The sequence below is a fragment of the Acartia tonsa genome, chromosome 11, assembly GCF_053477335.1.
Source record: "Acartia tonsa isolate MP-2025a chromosome 11, ASM5347733v1, whole genome shotgun sequence".
Classification (NCBI taxonomy): Eukaryota; Metazoa; Arthropoda; class Copepoda; order Calanoida; family Acartiidae; genus Acartia; species Acartia tonsa.
The window spans coordinates 31,299,612-31,312,880 of record NC_137270.1 but is presented as its reverse complement, the minus strand read 5'-3'; the positions used below and the strand labels follow the sequence as shown (position 1 = coordinate 31,312,880).

Genomic DNA, 13,269 nt, shown 5'->3' with positions numbered 1-13,269 from the left:
AGGTCCTCCGGACTATTTAAATGTTGATAAACCTTTGAACATTTCTTTGAATTCGTGTTATAGGTAAACTTTTCTTTGTTACTTTGTATACGCGCCAAAAAAAGAATGTTGATCGCTTAATCAGAATTTTTAGTACCAAACTGAATTGACCATTTAACCTTGATATAATGATATATTTTTTTGGAAGAAGGGGGGGGGGGGTAAGCTTTGGTAAAAAATCATAAAATAAATATCTCTATTTACTTTATTAATTAAAATCCTTTCACATATTAATTTACAATATATCTTATTTTGTCTAAATTACATAAAATTGTTTTTATTAAAATCATTTTTTTGTACTTAAGTTAAACTATTTATATTTACATATTGATTATATCATAAGTAATAGTTATTTTTCAAATCGTATTATAAACAGCTTTCTGAGGATTTATTAATGTACAATTATAACTTATAAGATTAAATCCAGTTTGCTAGATCCGCGATGCCGAACGCTCGGGTTAATAAAATTAATTTTGATATTACATTGTACATTTTTATATTCGTAGAAAACTGGATACAATACGATACATGATTTTTCAGTGTGGCTGAGAACCGATTCTAATCCACAGATATTAATAGGTTTCGAAGCCATACTGCACTTTACAAATATTAAATAAGTCGGTCTGTTCGTCGGTAATGTATTTCTTACTCCGAATCTGATTGCACTACAATTCTTTTCTTACTCCGCGGCGGTTTCATCGGCGAATTTTCTCCATCGACAGCCGCTGTGGCTGTTTTTGCCGCCGATTTCTTGGCACTCTCATCGGCGCTCCGCTTACGTTTAGTGCTCGCCGGAGTGGCGGCCTGTTTGTTCTTTAATGCCAACGGTGTTCTTGAACTCTATATAAATATTAATGATCAATCTTAATATAAAAGTGATAGAATCTGTATGTGTGTAAACCGAAGAATCTCGCTAACCGCTAAACCGATACGGTTCTCATTTACATTGTAGCTTTACAAAAATCCAAAGAAGATTTATACCTATTTGTGTGTGTGTATGTGTGTGTGTGTGTGTGTGTGTGTAGGGGGGGGGGGGATAAGGTTAACAGGGATGTCTGTATGTGTACATATCTCTCTCTAACCGCTGAACAAATATTTTTCTCTATCATAGGTCCTGGGAAAGTTCAAACTATATTGAATATTGATGGTGGGTACAAACAGACAACACCCTCCCAAGATAAATACCCTAATTTCCAATAATTTTCATACTATTTCTTTTTAAAAATAGAATAGAAAGCGTTGAGGGGAGATTGGCCCTACCCCCCTCTAGGGGCGTATCCGCTACTGATAAAAGTAGTAGCTATCTAATAAATAAAAATGAACTAAAACAAACCTTCTGTGACTGTGAGACTCTGCCAGGTGTTGCTGCAACCCCGCTAGATGGTCTGCCAGGTGTTCTCGCACTGCTACTGGTTGGACGGCTAGAAATAGGCGAGGCTATGCTCGACACTGGCCTACTCGACAAGGGTGAACTTGCTCTGAAAAATAGAATAGTAAGGTTAAAAAATCAAGGTTCTTAAGGTATAAGACATTGAACGATTGATATTATTTCCAATGATGCTAAACAAAATTACTCCTTGGTTGAAAAGTTTTGACACAACTAGGTAGTTTTGAACTAACCAATCACAATTCAATAAAAGGTAAAACCCTTTAAATGGATGTACAGATATTCTGGTAATGATTAGAATTGCTAGGCTTTTGAGATTATACCTAACTTTTACAAGATTCCACGTACAAGATTTGAAACTGATAGGTTGTATGATTTTAAATTGCCCAACCAAACTATCAACAAATCTAATTCGGACAAATGAACAAACCCCGAAAGTAGTAAAAGGGGTAGTTTCACGAAAGGCATTTGAACTTAATTTAGTGAATCGAATATTTTTTCCTGGTTAATTGGTTAAACTAAATTTATATGGCATATATTTGAAAGAATTTCAATTTTCTACAACGTAGTTTTAAAATATCAAGACTTGAAAATCGTCTTTTTAAATTGCATATATCACAAAAAGAAGATTTTTAAGTCTTGTTATTTTCAAAACAACGTGGTAGAAAATTGAAATTCTTTCAAATATATGCCATATAAATAAAGTTTAACCCATTAACTAGCAAAAAAAAAGCGGTTTACTAAAATAAGTTTAAATGCATTTAGTGAAACTACCCCTTTGCTTTTAAATGCGCAAGGTAATAGAGGTAATTGTACGTAAAAATGAAAACATGATAACTGCCAATCTATGTATCTATATCTATCCATCAGTGTTACCTGCTAGACAGGGGAGAACTGATCGGGCTTCTAGACCTGCTCCTTGATGATCTACTGCTTCTAGATAAAGATCTAGACACTGATCTAGACCTGGACCTACTAGATGACGAGAGCCTAGAATCATCTATACGAGAGTCAGATAGGCGGGAATCATTTAACCTGAAAAAATAGAAGTTATAATTTTTCATATTAACATTTAAGGATCACACTTAGATTGTCAATATTTTTAGAGGAGGAAAAAGGAACAATGCCCTGCAGAATTAAGACGTAGTGAAAGTTTTTTTAAAGGAGAAAGATAAGAGAGCAAACATAAAAGATCAAAAAATCAATCTGCAACTATGTATTTATCAAGTTTTTTTCCATCTACAATTACATAATGGATATAAGATATATTTACAAGGGAAAATTTGTCGTAAATTTAGCTTGCTAATATGGACCTCATTTTTTATCAGTTCTTTCATCCAGGAGAAGACTGGGATGGGGAAGGTGGTATCGTTAAATCAGCCATCTACTAGCATAACTTTTATCAGAGAACATCAAAATCTGGTGCAACATCCATATAATAATATATCCATCTATCTACGTACCTTGAATCATCTAAACGTGAATCAAATGACTGTGACATCAGGCTCTGGTCAATCCTGGACCGACCTCCAGGTGAAGGTGATCTGGTAGTACTCTGGGTGCCAGTCTTGGAATTCTGGTAAATAATTTCAATATAAAAGTATTGGTGGACAATGCAATGCACACGGGGAAAAATGGCAGTCATACTTATGAAAACTGGAATGGTATTTTAGAAATATAAAGCATAAACTAAAATATCATATACTACCTATGAAGTAGTTGTGTATAAATAAAAACTTTGTATTGAATTAGGGAGCTTTTTGCTTCTGAAATAAAACCTTACAACGCCCCTAAAGGCTTCGAGTCGACCCTCTCCCCCACCTACCGGCTCCCCTATAAATTGAATTTTTTAAAGAAAAAGCTTCGGCACCCTTGTGCACAGGAAAGTCCATTAAGTCATACAATAGCACCGCTTAGCGGCACATTAAATATTTTTTTTGGTAGGTATTTCTTTTTTAGTGGCGATTTCTCTTGGAAGGGTTGTGGTACCCTCCTCTAAAACAGTTATAAACCTTTCTAGGTCCTAACAGAAGCCACATTGTAAAGGAGGACCATATCGGTTCAGCTGTTAGCGAGAAGCTTTGGTACAAACAGAAACACGCAGATCCTGTTACTTTATTGTACGGACTAAGAAACATAATCGTACCTGAGGTGCGACATTTCTTGTTGGTTTCTCCGGGACAGTTTTCTTATCAGTTTCTGCTGCATCACTTTTATCACTATCAACAATCCTAACAAAATTAGTATGTAGTACCTAGTTATTTACAGGGTCGTATTATAAACAGCTTTCCGCAGATATTAAAATAAAAATCATAAGATTGAAACCAATTTTTTATCCCCGAGTGGCCGAAGGCCTGGGCTAACAAACCTGGTATTGGTTTAATGATTTTTATCTTAATAGTTGTTGAAAATTGTCTGTAATAGGATGCTATACATGATTTTTCAATATGGAACCGGTTCTAATACAGCAGATATTAATCGGACTCGAAGTCATATTGGAACATAACATTTTAATGCGTCAACAAACAAAGAGGTTTAAAACAAGGAATTTAGGAACAAATATACTCTTATGTACAAATACTTTTTTTTGACATTTTAAACATATTTACACTCCCGCTACATATCTATTTATGGTCTAACAGCAGACCATTACTGAAAATTTTAGATTTCAATTTTTAGATTTCAGTCTTGTTATGGTTTTAGGCTATTTTTTTCCCAATCTTCGAATACAATGCATCTAAATGCTAGGGGCGCAGCCACTAGCAAATAAAATTGCAAACAAGTAAATACTATTTTACCAATATTTTGAGGACAGACGGATTGACAAGAACTTTAGAGTAAAAAAACGCTCCGCAACTTTAAAGTGACGATTATTTAAAGTTTTATCTCTTAAAATGCACTAAGATAATGTTATCTTCCTGGTGAATAAAACAGTTTAGCTACAAAAATCAAAATGAAAGCAATACTTTTTACTCTAGCTCTGATTATCAGGTTAAAACACGTGCTTTATAAACAACAGGGCTACTGTATAATACACTAGGTCATGTTTGTATGTATGTCTTAATTTTTATATTTTATTAGAATCAATATAGTTAGGTAGGACAAAAATATTAAATTTAGATTTGAGAGGGTAAGTCTTTCAAGACGTATCACTTAGTAATGTTGAGGTGCCCCCTATCCCAAAATTGGTAAAATATTGCCGGAATCCATCTATAAGAAGCTTCTTGTAAAGAATAGCCATGTCAATCAAGCGATTGAAAAGATGCACAGACAGACGAACCGACCCCCCTGTTACTATAGTATATAGGATAGAACCATATTCTAGAAAAGTTGTTAGGTATAACTTCTATTTAGCCAAGCATTAGGTCAAGAAATTGAGACATGCAAATTGGAGGTAACTGAATTGACAAACATTCTGGAAACTGAAGCTAGTGTTGACAAACAGGTTAGTAGATAAAAAATTTTAAAATAAAGGGAGAGGTCATTTTCTAGTAAATCCCGTAAAGGTGTGTGTTATAAGGCCTAAAAATAGTAGTAGAACGATAAGGTGCTCTATATATTTGTATTTCCTATTGAATAGAACAATAGGGAAGAAATTTTTTTTTTTTTTTTTTGATAACCGTACCTGGAATATCTGAAATTTCTATCAAACGCTTTGTTTGGCTCAAACTGACACAAATAAAAAAAAATATAATTATAATAAATCAACCTGTAAAGAATGACTTCTTCCTTTGTTTAATGGTATAGATTGTTCTTAACCTTTACCTTGTGTACCTATAGAAAACATTATTATTATAATTATATTTTTTTTTAATTTTTGTCAGTTTGAGCCAAACAAAGCGTTTGATAGAAATTTCGTATTTTTTTTAGATAATCCAGGTACGGTTATCAAAAAAAAAAAAAAATTTCCCTATTGTTCTATTCAATAGGGAATACATATATCTAGAGCACCTTATCGTTCTACTACTATTTTTAGGCCTTATAACACACACCTTTACGGGATTTACTAGAAAATGACCTCTCCCTTTAAAACACATGGAGTAAAGGATATGCCAATTGATGTTGTACATTAAACCTCCTCCCCCAAACACTGGGTAAAAATATGCCTTTTGTAGCTTGATAATATGAGGACATTTAAATAGGATGTGGACAAGGGTCAAGAAGAAATTAACACCCCACTGCCTGTCTAAAAAAATCCACAATCATTTGATTTTTTCTTGGTCAATAAGCTTAAGAGTTAAAAACTATCTGTATGCCTTTTTTCAAAAGGCACAAGAATATCTTTTTAAATGAAGTAGTTAGGTTTTTTTGGTATGAAGCTTAATATTTCGTTAAATACTGAACAGATTAACTTCTCCATTTCATGGCAGCTTCTTACAGGTTCCTTGATTGTTTTGGGATATTCAATTCTTATATATAAGTTTGGTTTTAGGCTATTTTCCTGCTTTCCTTACTTCTTTAAACACATAGCTCCTGATTGCTTGGAGCACAGCTGCTAGTAACCGATATTGTAAGTTTAATATATAGATTGATCTGCTTCAAGCGGAGGTCTGTATTGAAATTGAAGATGAACTCACAAATCAAAAGTGTAAGAGGTAAATAAATTCTATTTTAAGACTTTAGGAAAATTAAGATTACACTAGCAAAAGGACAATGCATTAGCATGGTAATGTCTGGTGAACTTGAGCAATTTTTGCTTCCCATAAGTAATGATATATTACTACAATTAGTTTGTCTTTTTTCTTTGGATTTTAAAACTTGATTTGATCATACATCAACTTATTTTTGTTTTCATTTATACATCAGTTGTAATTGTTTAGGAATACAAATTCCTACTGGGGCTATCTGAGTGCCTTTATCTATGATGCAGCCATCAGAAATCAGACTGAGTATCTTTGCAGCATTGATCATATGTAAGTTTTAGATTTAAATTTAAGGTTTAGGACTTATTTAGCCAATTTTTGATACAAGGTTTAAAGATGATATTTCTGTTTATTGTAGAATGCTCTGATATATATTTGGATTCGTTACTATGATTCATAATGTATATTCATACATCTTTGATACTATAATGCGAGCATCTTTAATAAAAGAGAAAACTTATTACATGCAGACGGACTGATTTATTAGACAATCCACAAGAGCATTACAGACACACAGACTGACTTAGAGCAATATACTTGTCAAGATTTCATATTCGCATCTACTACATAAATTACTTATACAAATATAAATTTTAAAAGCCTCAATTTGCTTGTCACTATCACAATGTCATTAGTAATAATATTTGCTGTAAATTCTATACCTTGATTTACATTTTTATTAATGTTAATTATTTGATATTTGTGTTCTTAGTGGCTTTGAAGGATGTGATCTGTGTATGATGAGAGTGAATGATATTCAAGGCCATTTGGACAGTCCTCAAGTTATCCAGGAGGCCACACAAATATTACAGGTATCAGGGGCATAATTGGGAGGGGGTCATTTTGCAAGGATGTGTCCCAGTTATGAGATTTATGACACTTAAGGATACGTAAAATAGGGTAAAAACTTTAGACATAGCTTTCAGTGAATATATTTTGCACAATATCCTTTTTTCCCCTGCTGCTAAAAAATATCTAATTCCCCCCCCCCCCCCCTAGTTAAAACTGTATTTCTAATCATTCGAAAGGATGTTCGTGTCTGTAGATGAGAGGACAAGTCGCTTTCTTTTGATTTTTAAAATATATTTTTTTCATTCCCCCCCCCCTTAAAATTTTAATTTTTTCTTTCCCAACTCTTAGACGGGGTATCCTATGCAGAATTTACACACCAATAGCTTCTAAAATCAAGTATTAGAAGGCGCAATAAAACTAACAATCAATATTTGACTTGGCAAATAAATAGGAACAAAATCTAGTAAATATTTCCCATTCTATAAATTACAATTAGTGATTGAAACGTAAGGACACTCGACTTATAAACCAACCAATCAAAATTCAATAAAATTCCTAACAGTTATTAAACCGACGAATACGAAAATGATATTACAAATCTTTGAGGACTAGTGCAATAAGCAGCCCATTGTCCCTTCCCACCCTGACAAAAACTATTAAATATGGCCAACAAAACAAAAAGTATTAGATACTGATATTTGCCTTTGATATTTCTCTTCGCAGGAAGCTTTATATGAATATGAAACTTTCTAGATGTTAAATTCATTGATTACGATAACCAGTATTTAAACTCCATCTTGAAAATTGTTCAAAAAACCACTCTGGGAATAATCTAAAATCTCTTCATGCCTAAAACTTTTGCATTTTACTGTAGGGAGAAGTGTACTGCTCAATGGACAATGCTTGGTGGAATATTGATGAGTGTAAACAGGATGTTGAGTGGTTTATTCCCAAGTTAGTTATTTGTTGTTGTAAAAGGGTAGCTGCACGAAGTGCATTTAAACTTTAATTTAGTGAACTGGATATTTCTCAGTTCAATAGTTTAAACTACATCTATATGACATATATTTGAAAGAATTTAAATTTTTTACCAGGTAGTTTTAAAAATATCACGACTTAGAAATCATTTTTTTAAAGATATATGCAAATTATATTGTTGTTCTGTTTTAAGAACAAAATAGAATGCTGACTATTTTGGTGATGCCACATTGATTGCTTTTTATTGTAATACAATTACATATGTTAAATGGTATTCTTGTAACTTATGTTTGCAATCAAACTTTTTAAATGCACTTCATGCAACTTTCCCTTTTATTTTATATAAGCTTACTTTAATACCTACACCATTGTTTTCGATTATTGAAAAAAAATTTATGAATGATCATATTACGCTAGAAAAATATTTTTAGTATAGCCACAAACCCGATTTATATCCACTGGACTAGATTTCAGCTATACTAAAAAATTCGTGTTAACAAAAATAATTTTATTCTTATAATTTTTCATTTTATTAACCGGGGAAAGATGTCTATTATACCATGCGATAAATAACTTTTAAAACTTTTCAAAATTGTATTTGATGTTATTTAAAAGGTCGCATCTGAATTTTGTCATTATTATATTAATTTCAGAGCCCTACCAGTGATTGCTAGATATGTGAAGTCAGAATATGAAACATTGGATTACTGTATGGCCATTGGTGTCATTTGTGATGAACAATAAGATATTTTTAGAAACGAAGATTAAATAAAGATTAAAAATATAAAATGAATTTTTAAGCATTTTTTTGAATGAGAAATGAAATTAAAAATGAGGTCATTTAAACTAATTCAACAACACCATAAGTTTTCGCGCATTTTTAGAACTGCGATCTTCCTGTGCTGGCCCTAGTGGCTATACAAAAGTGTCTTAACATACTCCAGGAGTCTTAGGTCCAAACTCTAAGAAACTATGGCTTATTAAAAAAACACTAAGTTTTACCTCTTAGATTTAGAATTGTCAGTTTCGTCATCAGAAGAGTCAAGAATACTATTTTTGTTAGCACCAGCAACATCTTTAGGTTTCTTTGATGTATCAATTTCTTCCTCATCTAATCAAAATACTTATGAATTTTAATTCTTTGCTCACTGGTTTGGAATGATATAATCAGAGCTCGACAGCAGCGACTAAGCCACAGATTTAAACCGGATGCTTATTTTTATTTGAAAAGAGGGATTGCCATATTTGGGTCAGGTTTAGACTTTCAACTTATTTTTAAACTGTTAAAGGTTAATATTGCCAGGGGGTGGTGAATTGTAATAAAATTGCGGCAAATTAACTTTTTACCTTAATGACTGAAGGATCTATTTTTAATTTCAATTTTAATTGCATATTCATTATTTACGTGTTTGAAATGAACAAAGATGGGTAAAAAAGCTGCCCCCGCCCCCCTTAGGACGGATTATTCTGGAAAATTTCAATCTTATTTCAAGCAATCAAAATTATCTGCAAGTTTTGTAAAAAGTATTCTATTCCTGAAGAATCCAAAACTGATCTTTTAGTTTGTTTAACAGGACTGTCATTCTCACTATCCGAGCTGTCAGCAGCCAAAGATTTCTTTTTGTTGGCGGATTTTTTAACAGGACTGTCATTTTCACTTTCTGAGCTATCGGCAGCCAACGACTTTTTTGAGGGTTTTACAGGGCTTTCATTGTCGCTTTCAGAACTATCATTTTCCTAAACAAAATTATATCAAAAATGAAGTACTAATAAGATATACCAAGATTAGTTTTGATGAAAACTTACGCCTTTTTGTACTGAAAAAGATTACTGTTATGACATACAAACAGACATAAAGACGGAAAGACAGACAAACTTTTTAGAGACTGTTTTAAAGGTTGAAATTGGCGGAAGAAGTTAAAACTTTGTGCCTTAACAAAAAAGGCATAATACAGTGTGTTTTTTTTTATGAGCACTTTTTTGAAAGCAATTTTACCCCACTTATAGTTATCAGAATTTAATGATTAATGGCTTATTTTCTTCGTTTTTTAAGGGAAATTATGAAACAACCAAAAAAAATTACAGTTTTTGTTGAAAAAGTACAGTAAAGTTGAAAATTAAAAACTTAGGTGTCAACATCTAAAAATGGTTTTAGCGCATTTTTCTTATGTTCAAATATTCTACCTTTTGCAAGAATGGCTGCAAAAAGCTTCAAAGTTGAGATATAGAGCTATAAATTTATACAGATACTATTGGGGACATGTACTAGAATAGGTCAAAGTTTGAAGGCCATATCTCAATCAGGGAGAAAGTACTGGCCCCCCAAAGTCGACTACTGAAAATCCAATTTTGAGCATAAGAAAAATGCGCTAAAACCATTTTTAGATGTTGTCACCTAAGTTTTTAATTTTCAACTTTACTGTACTTTTTCAACAAAAACTGTAATTTTTTTTGGTTGTTTAATAATTTCCCTTAAAAAACGAAGAAAATAAGCCATTAATCATTAAATTCTGATAACTATAAGTGGGGTAAAATTGCTTTCAAAAAAGTGCTCATAAAAAAAACACACTGTATAATGGTAGGACAGATAGGATAGATTAATAAACAGATAGCATTTTGAAAGCCTAAGTATCTAAAAGAAAAATATTCGATAAATTGTTTACTGTATACATAGACATAGTAAAAATAATGTATGTATATGAGTTACAGCAGGGAATGTTTTAGTTGGTTGGTCCAAATCATGGTATCTAATAGAAATATTATGTATGTTTAATAACAATCTTGAATCTTACTATCTTGCACGAATGTGGGAATTTGACCTTATCCACTTCAATACAACCTACCAAACAGCTTTCAAACTATAACTATTAAAACAAAACAAAAAACTACCTGAATTTCATCATCAGAACTATCAGCCATAACCATGCTTATATTTTTTCCTTTTTGATTGGATGCTCCCTTCGTCTCTTTCTCTTTACCCTTCTTAGCAGCTGGTTTTCTTAAAATATGAAAAATTAATTTTGTTTCATGATATATATTTAAACAAGTATGACCACAAGTAGCGAAGCAAAAAATTCCTGGAAGAACAAAGAGCAGATGTTCAGAGGTCATAAATCAAGAATAATTAAAGAATCAATGATTTTTAAAAAATCATCTAACCAATATTTTTTTTGCTGCTTAAACATATTTTTTGTATATTCTATTTTCCCAGATAAGGAGGGAGGAAAGAATTGACTTTGGGGACTTTATCGAATATGTTTATATGGTTCATTAAGTTGAATGTTCAAACGTTTCAACCACTAATTGAAATTTATATAAGGGGTAACATTGTGTATATCTTTGCCCACTGGGGACGACAAGAATTTATCGTTCATTGTCTTATCCCCTTAGATCCTTGCCTTTTACCTATCCCAGACTCATTATATTTACCTTGCGGGAGGCTTTTTAGCCTTCTTAGCAGACATAATTTTCTTAGTTTTTTCTACTGATAAATCTTCTCTTTCTTTCTCATCATTCTTAATTGGCTTGTCTGTGGGTACATTCGGATCTTCAACACCTTTGCAAACGATATTGTTTTTTTTTTGGTATACACACAGTTAAGAGTGTTGAAATAAAATTTTTGTTGTACCAATTCCCATTATATTAACCAATTTTATTTTTATGTTGAACATTAAAAACCCGATTTTTTCAGTATTTTCTTTACCAACAACGATGATCTACTAAATGTAACAAGGGAAATGAAATTAACACTATATATACCAACAAAGTGCTACGCTTAATATATATTTAGTATCAAATCATATAATTACCTTCGTCGCTAGAAGAATCCAAAGATTTCTTGGCTTTTGCCTTTTTATTACCACTCTCACTCTGTGCAAGATACTTTTAATTATTTCAATATTAAATCATAGGTTTTAGCCCCTGCAGGGTGCTCTTACCCCGCTAGGCGCATTCCTGTGACGGTACCTTTAGTTAACCTAACCTTATTTGAGCATTGAGCATAAATAATAATCTTTTTTTTTTTAACTAGTCGTAAGTTAACCAAATTTAACTTGTAATAATTAGGTTATAATCCCATTTTATTATTAGATTTGATAGTGCAAAAAAACAGACGTTTTATAAAATAAAATTTTGATAATTGTAATTAACAAATAAAACTTGTGTTCGATAGCAAGTTAAAAAGTATCTTTTCCTTTTTCTTGGATTTGGGTCCATCATCCGGGCCACTACTGTCGGAAGAATTACCTCCTAAAAATATTTTTATCAATAAAAAGAATCTAGATGGGGTGGCTTATGTTTTATGAAGCCATTGAAGCATCTAGGGGCTCTGTATTTAAAGGAAAAGAAAGAGGCAGAAAAATCTAAAACAACCTGAACCTATGACCAAGAGATCGGATTCATTACAGTGACTTAATTTGCGAGACCTACCATACTCGACGAGGGTGAGGTAATGAGGAGCTATCATGAGATTGCGGATCGTTATTATGTGCTTGAACGTGGAGCTTGAGTTGGCTCTAGTGGCGTTACGAAAGTGTTTCTGCCTACTCCATGACAACTTAGGTCCAAACCCTAAGAAACTATGGCTAATCAATCAACCAATCTAATTGCTGGTATTTACCTGAATTTTTCTTATCATTAGCCTCATTGTCATCCTCACTGTCCGAACTGAGGTCAGAGTTGTCAGAATCTAGCAGCTTACGGATTTTATCACGGTTGATTTGTACGGATTTTCCAGGTTTCTTAACACTCTTGGGCGAAGGATCCTATTAAAAGGTATCGATTTAGATATTGTTTTGTTTGTCAGTCGGCTGACTGTCTCTCTCTGTCTGTCTGTCTATCAATGTCATTAATATCTGAGTAAAAGCTCAATATGATGAAGCTTGAAAACTTTCAAAGGCATTTTCAAGCATATCCATAGTCTATAATACAATGCTGTACATGATTTTTCATTATGTCTGAGAACTAGTTATAATCCATAGATATTGATCGGTTTTGAAGCCAAACTGGAATAGTTATTTATTGCATCATATTATAGACAATAGACGGCTTTCCGTGGATATCAAAATAAAAATTATGAGATTAAATCATTTTTGTTAGCCCCAAAAAATTCGTGGAAAATTGTCTTGTTATACATAATTTTTTAGTATGGCTTAGAGAACCGGTTCTAATCCAGCGAAAATTAATCGGTTTTTAGCCATACTGGAAATGTAATTATCAGAAAAGTTAAAAATAAAATGTTAGCGTTCACTTACCTTTTCAGCTGGTTGATCAGCATCACTCTCACTATCCGATTCAATAACACTTTTAGATGCAGCTTTAGATGCTCTTTTAGGCTTTGCTGGCGGCTTCTCAGCAGGTTTAGGGGTGCTACTCGCTTCAGGAGCAGCTTCACGCCTTAAATAAAGTAAAATTATTTTTTTTGAAAATTGA

General features: G+C 32.5%; 2 protein-coding genes across 3 annotated transcripts in view; one reads left to right on the top strand and one right to left on the bottom strand.

Annotated features, from left to right (window-relative positions):
* Positions 1-230: 230 nt before the first annotated feature.
* The window catches only part of timeout (circadian regulator timeout), a 52,254-nt gene continuing 39,215 nt past the window's right edge, over positions 231-13,269 (bottom strand). The window contains exons 34-46 of one of the 2 annotated variants that reach the window (XM_080176188.1): positions 13,092-13,233; positions 12,458-12,602; positions 12,034-12,087; positions 11,649-11,711; positions 11,269-11,395; positions 10,729-10,837; positions 9,377-9,576; positions 8,842-8,952; positions 3,573-3,657; positions 2,890-3,002; positions 2,303-2,461; positions 1,373-1,517; positions 231-879 (exon numbers count right to left, since the gene is read on the bottom strand). In XM_080176188.1, the coding sequence (XP_080032314.1) occupies positions 685-879; positions 1,373-1,517; positions 2,303-2,461; positions 2,890-3,002; positions 3,573-3,657; positions 8,842-8,952; positions 9,377-9,576; positions 10,729-10,837; positions 11,269-11,395; positions 11,649-11,711; positions 12,034-12,087; positions 12,458-12,602; positions 13,092-13,233 (1,648 nt within the window). In that variant the 3' untranslated portion in view covers positions 231-684. The remainder of the gene's footprint in view (positions 880-1,372; positions 1,518-2,302; positions 2,462-2,889; positions 3,003-3,572; positions 3,658-8,841; positions 8,953-9,376; positions 9,577-10,728; positions 10,838-11,268; positions 11,396-11,648; positions 11,712-12,033; positions 12,088-12,457; positions 12,603-13,091; positions 13,234-13,269) is intronic. The other variant, XM_080176189.1, reaches the window with a different exon arrangement.
* Positions 4,302-8,639, top strand: LOC145331499 (uncharacterized). The gene is made up of 7 exons (XM_080176192.1): positions 4,302-4,417; positions 4,781-4,871; positions 5,954-6,021; positions 6,247-6,339; positions 6,782-6,881; positions 7,736-7,815; positions 8,493-8,639. The coding sequence occupies exons 1-7, from the start codon at positions 4,380-4,382 to the stop codon at positions 8,581-8,583; spliced, it is 561 nt and encodes a 186-aa protein (XP_080032318.1). The 5' UTR covers positions 4,302-4,379; the 3' UTR covers positions 8,584-8,639.

What these genes read in the sequence shown, in the direction of transcription:
- LOC145331499 (XM_080176192.1), top strand. Translation starts at nt 4,380, where the DNA reads ATGAAAGCAATACTTTTTACTCTAGCTCTGATTATCAG. An exon ending in ACAAATCAAAAGTGTAAGAG is followed by an intron (nt 6,022 to 6,246) that starts GTAAATAAATTC and finishes GTAATTGTTTAG; the next exon opens with GAATACAAATTCCTACTGGG. An exon ending in GTTGAGTGGTTTATTCCCAA is followed by an intron (nt 7,816 to 8,492) that starts GTTAGTTATTTG and finishes TATTAATTTCAG; the next exon opens with AGCCCTACCAGTGATTGCTA.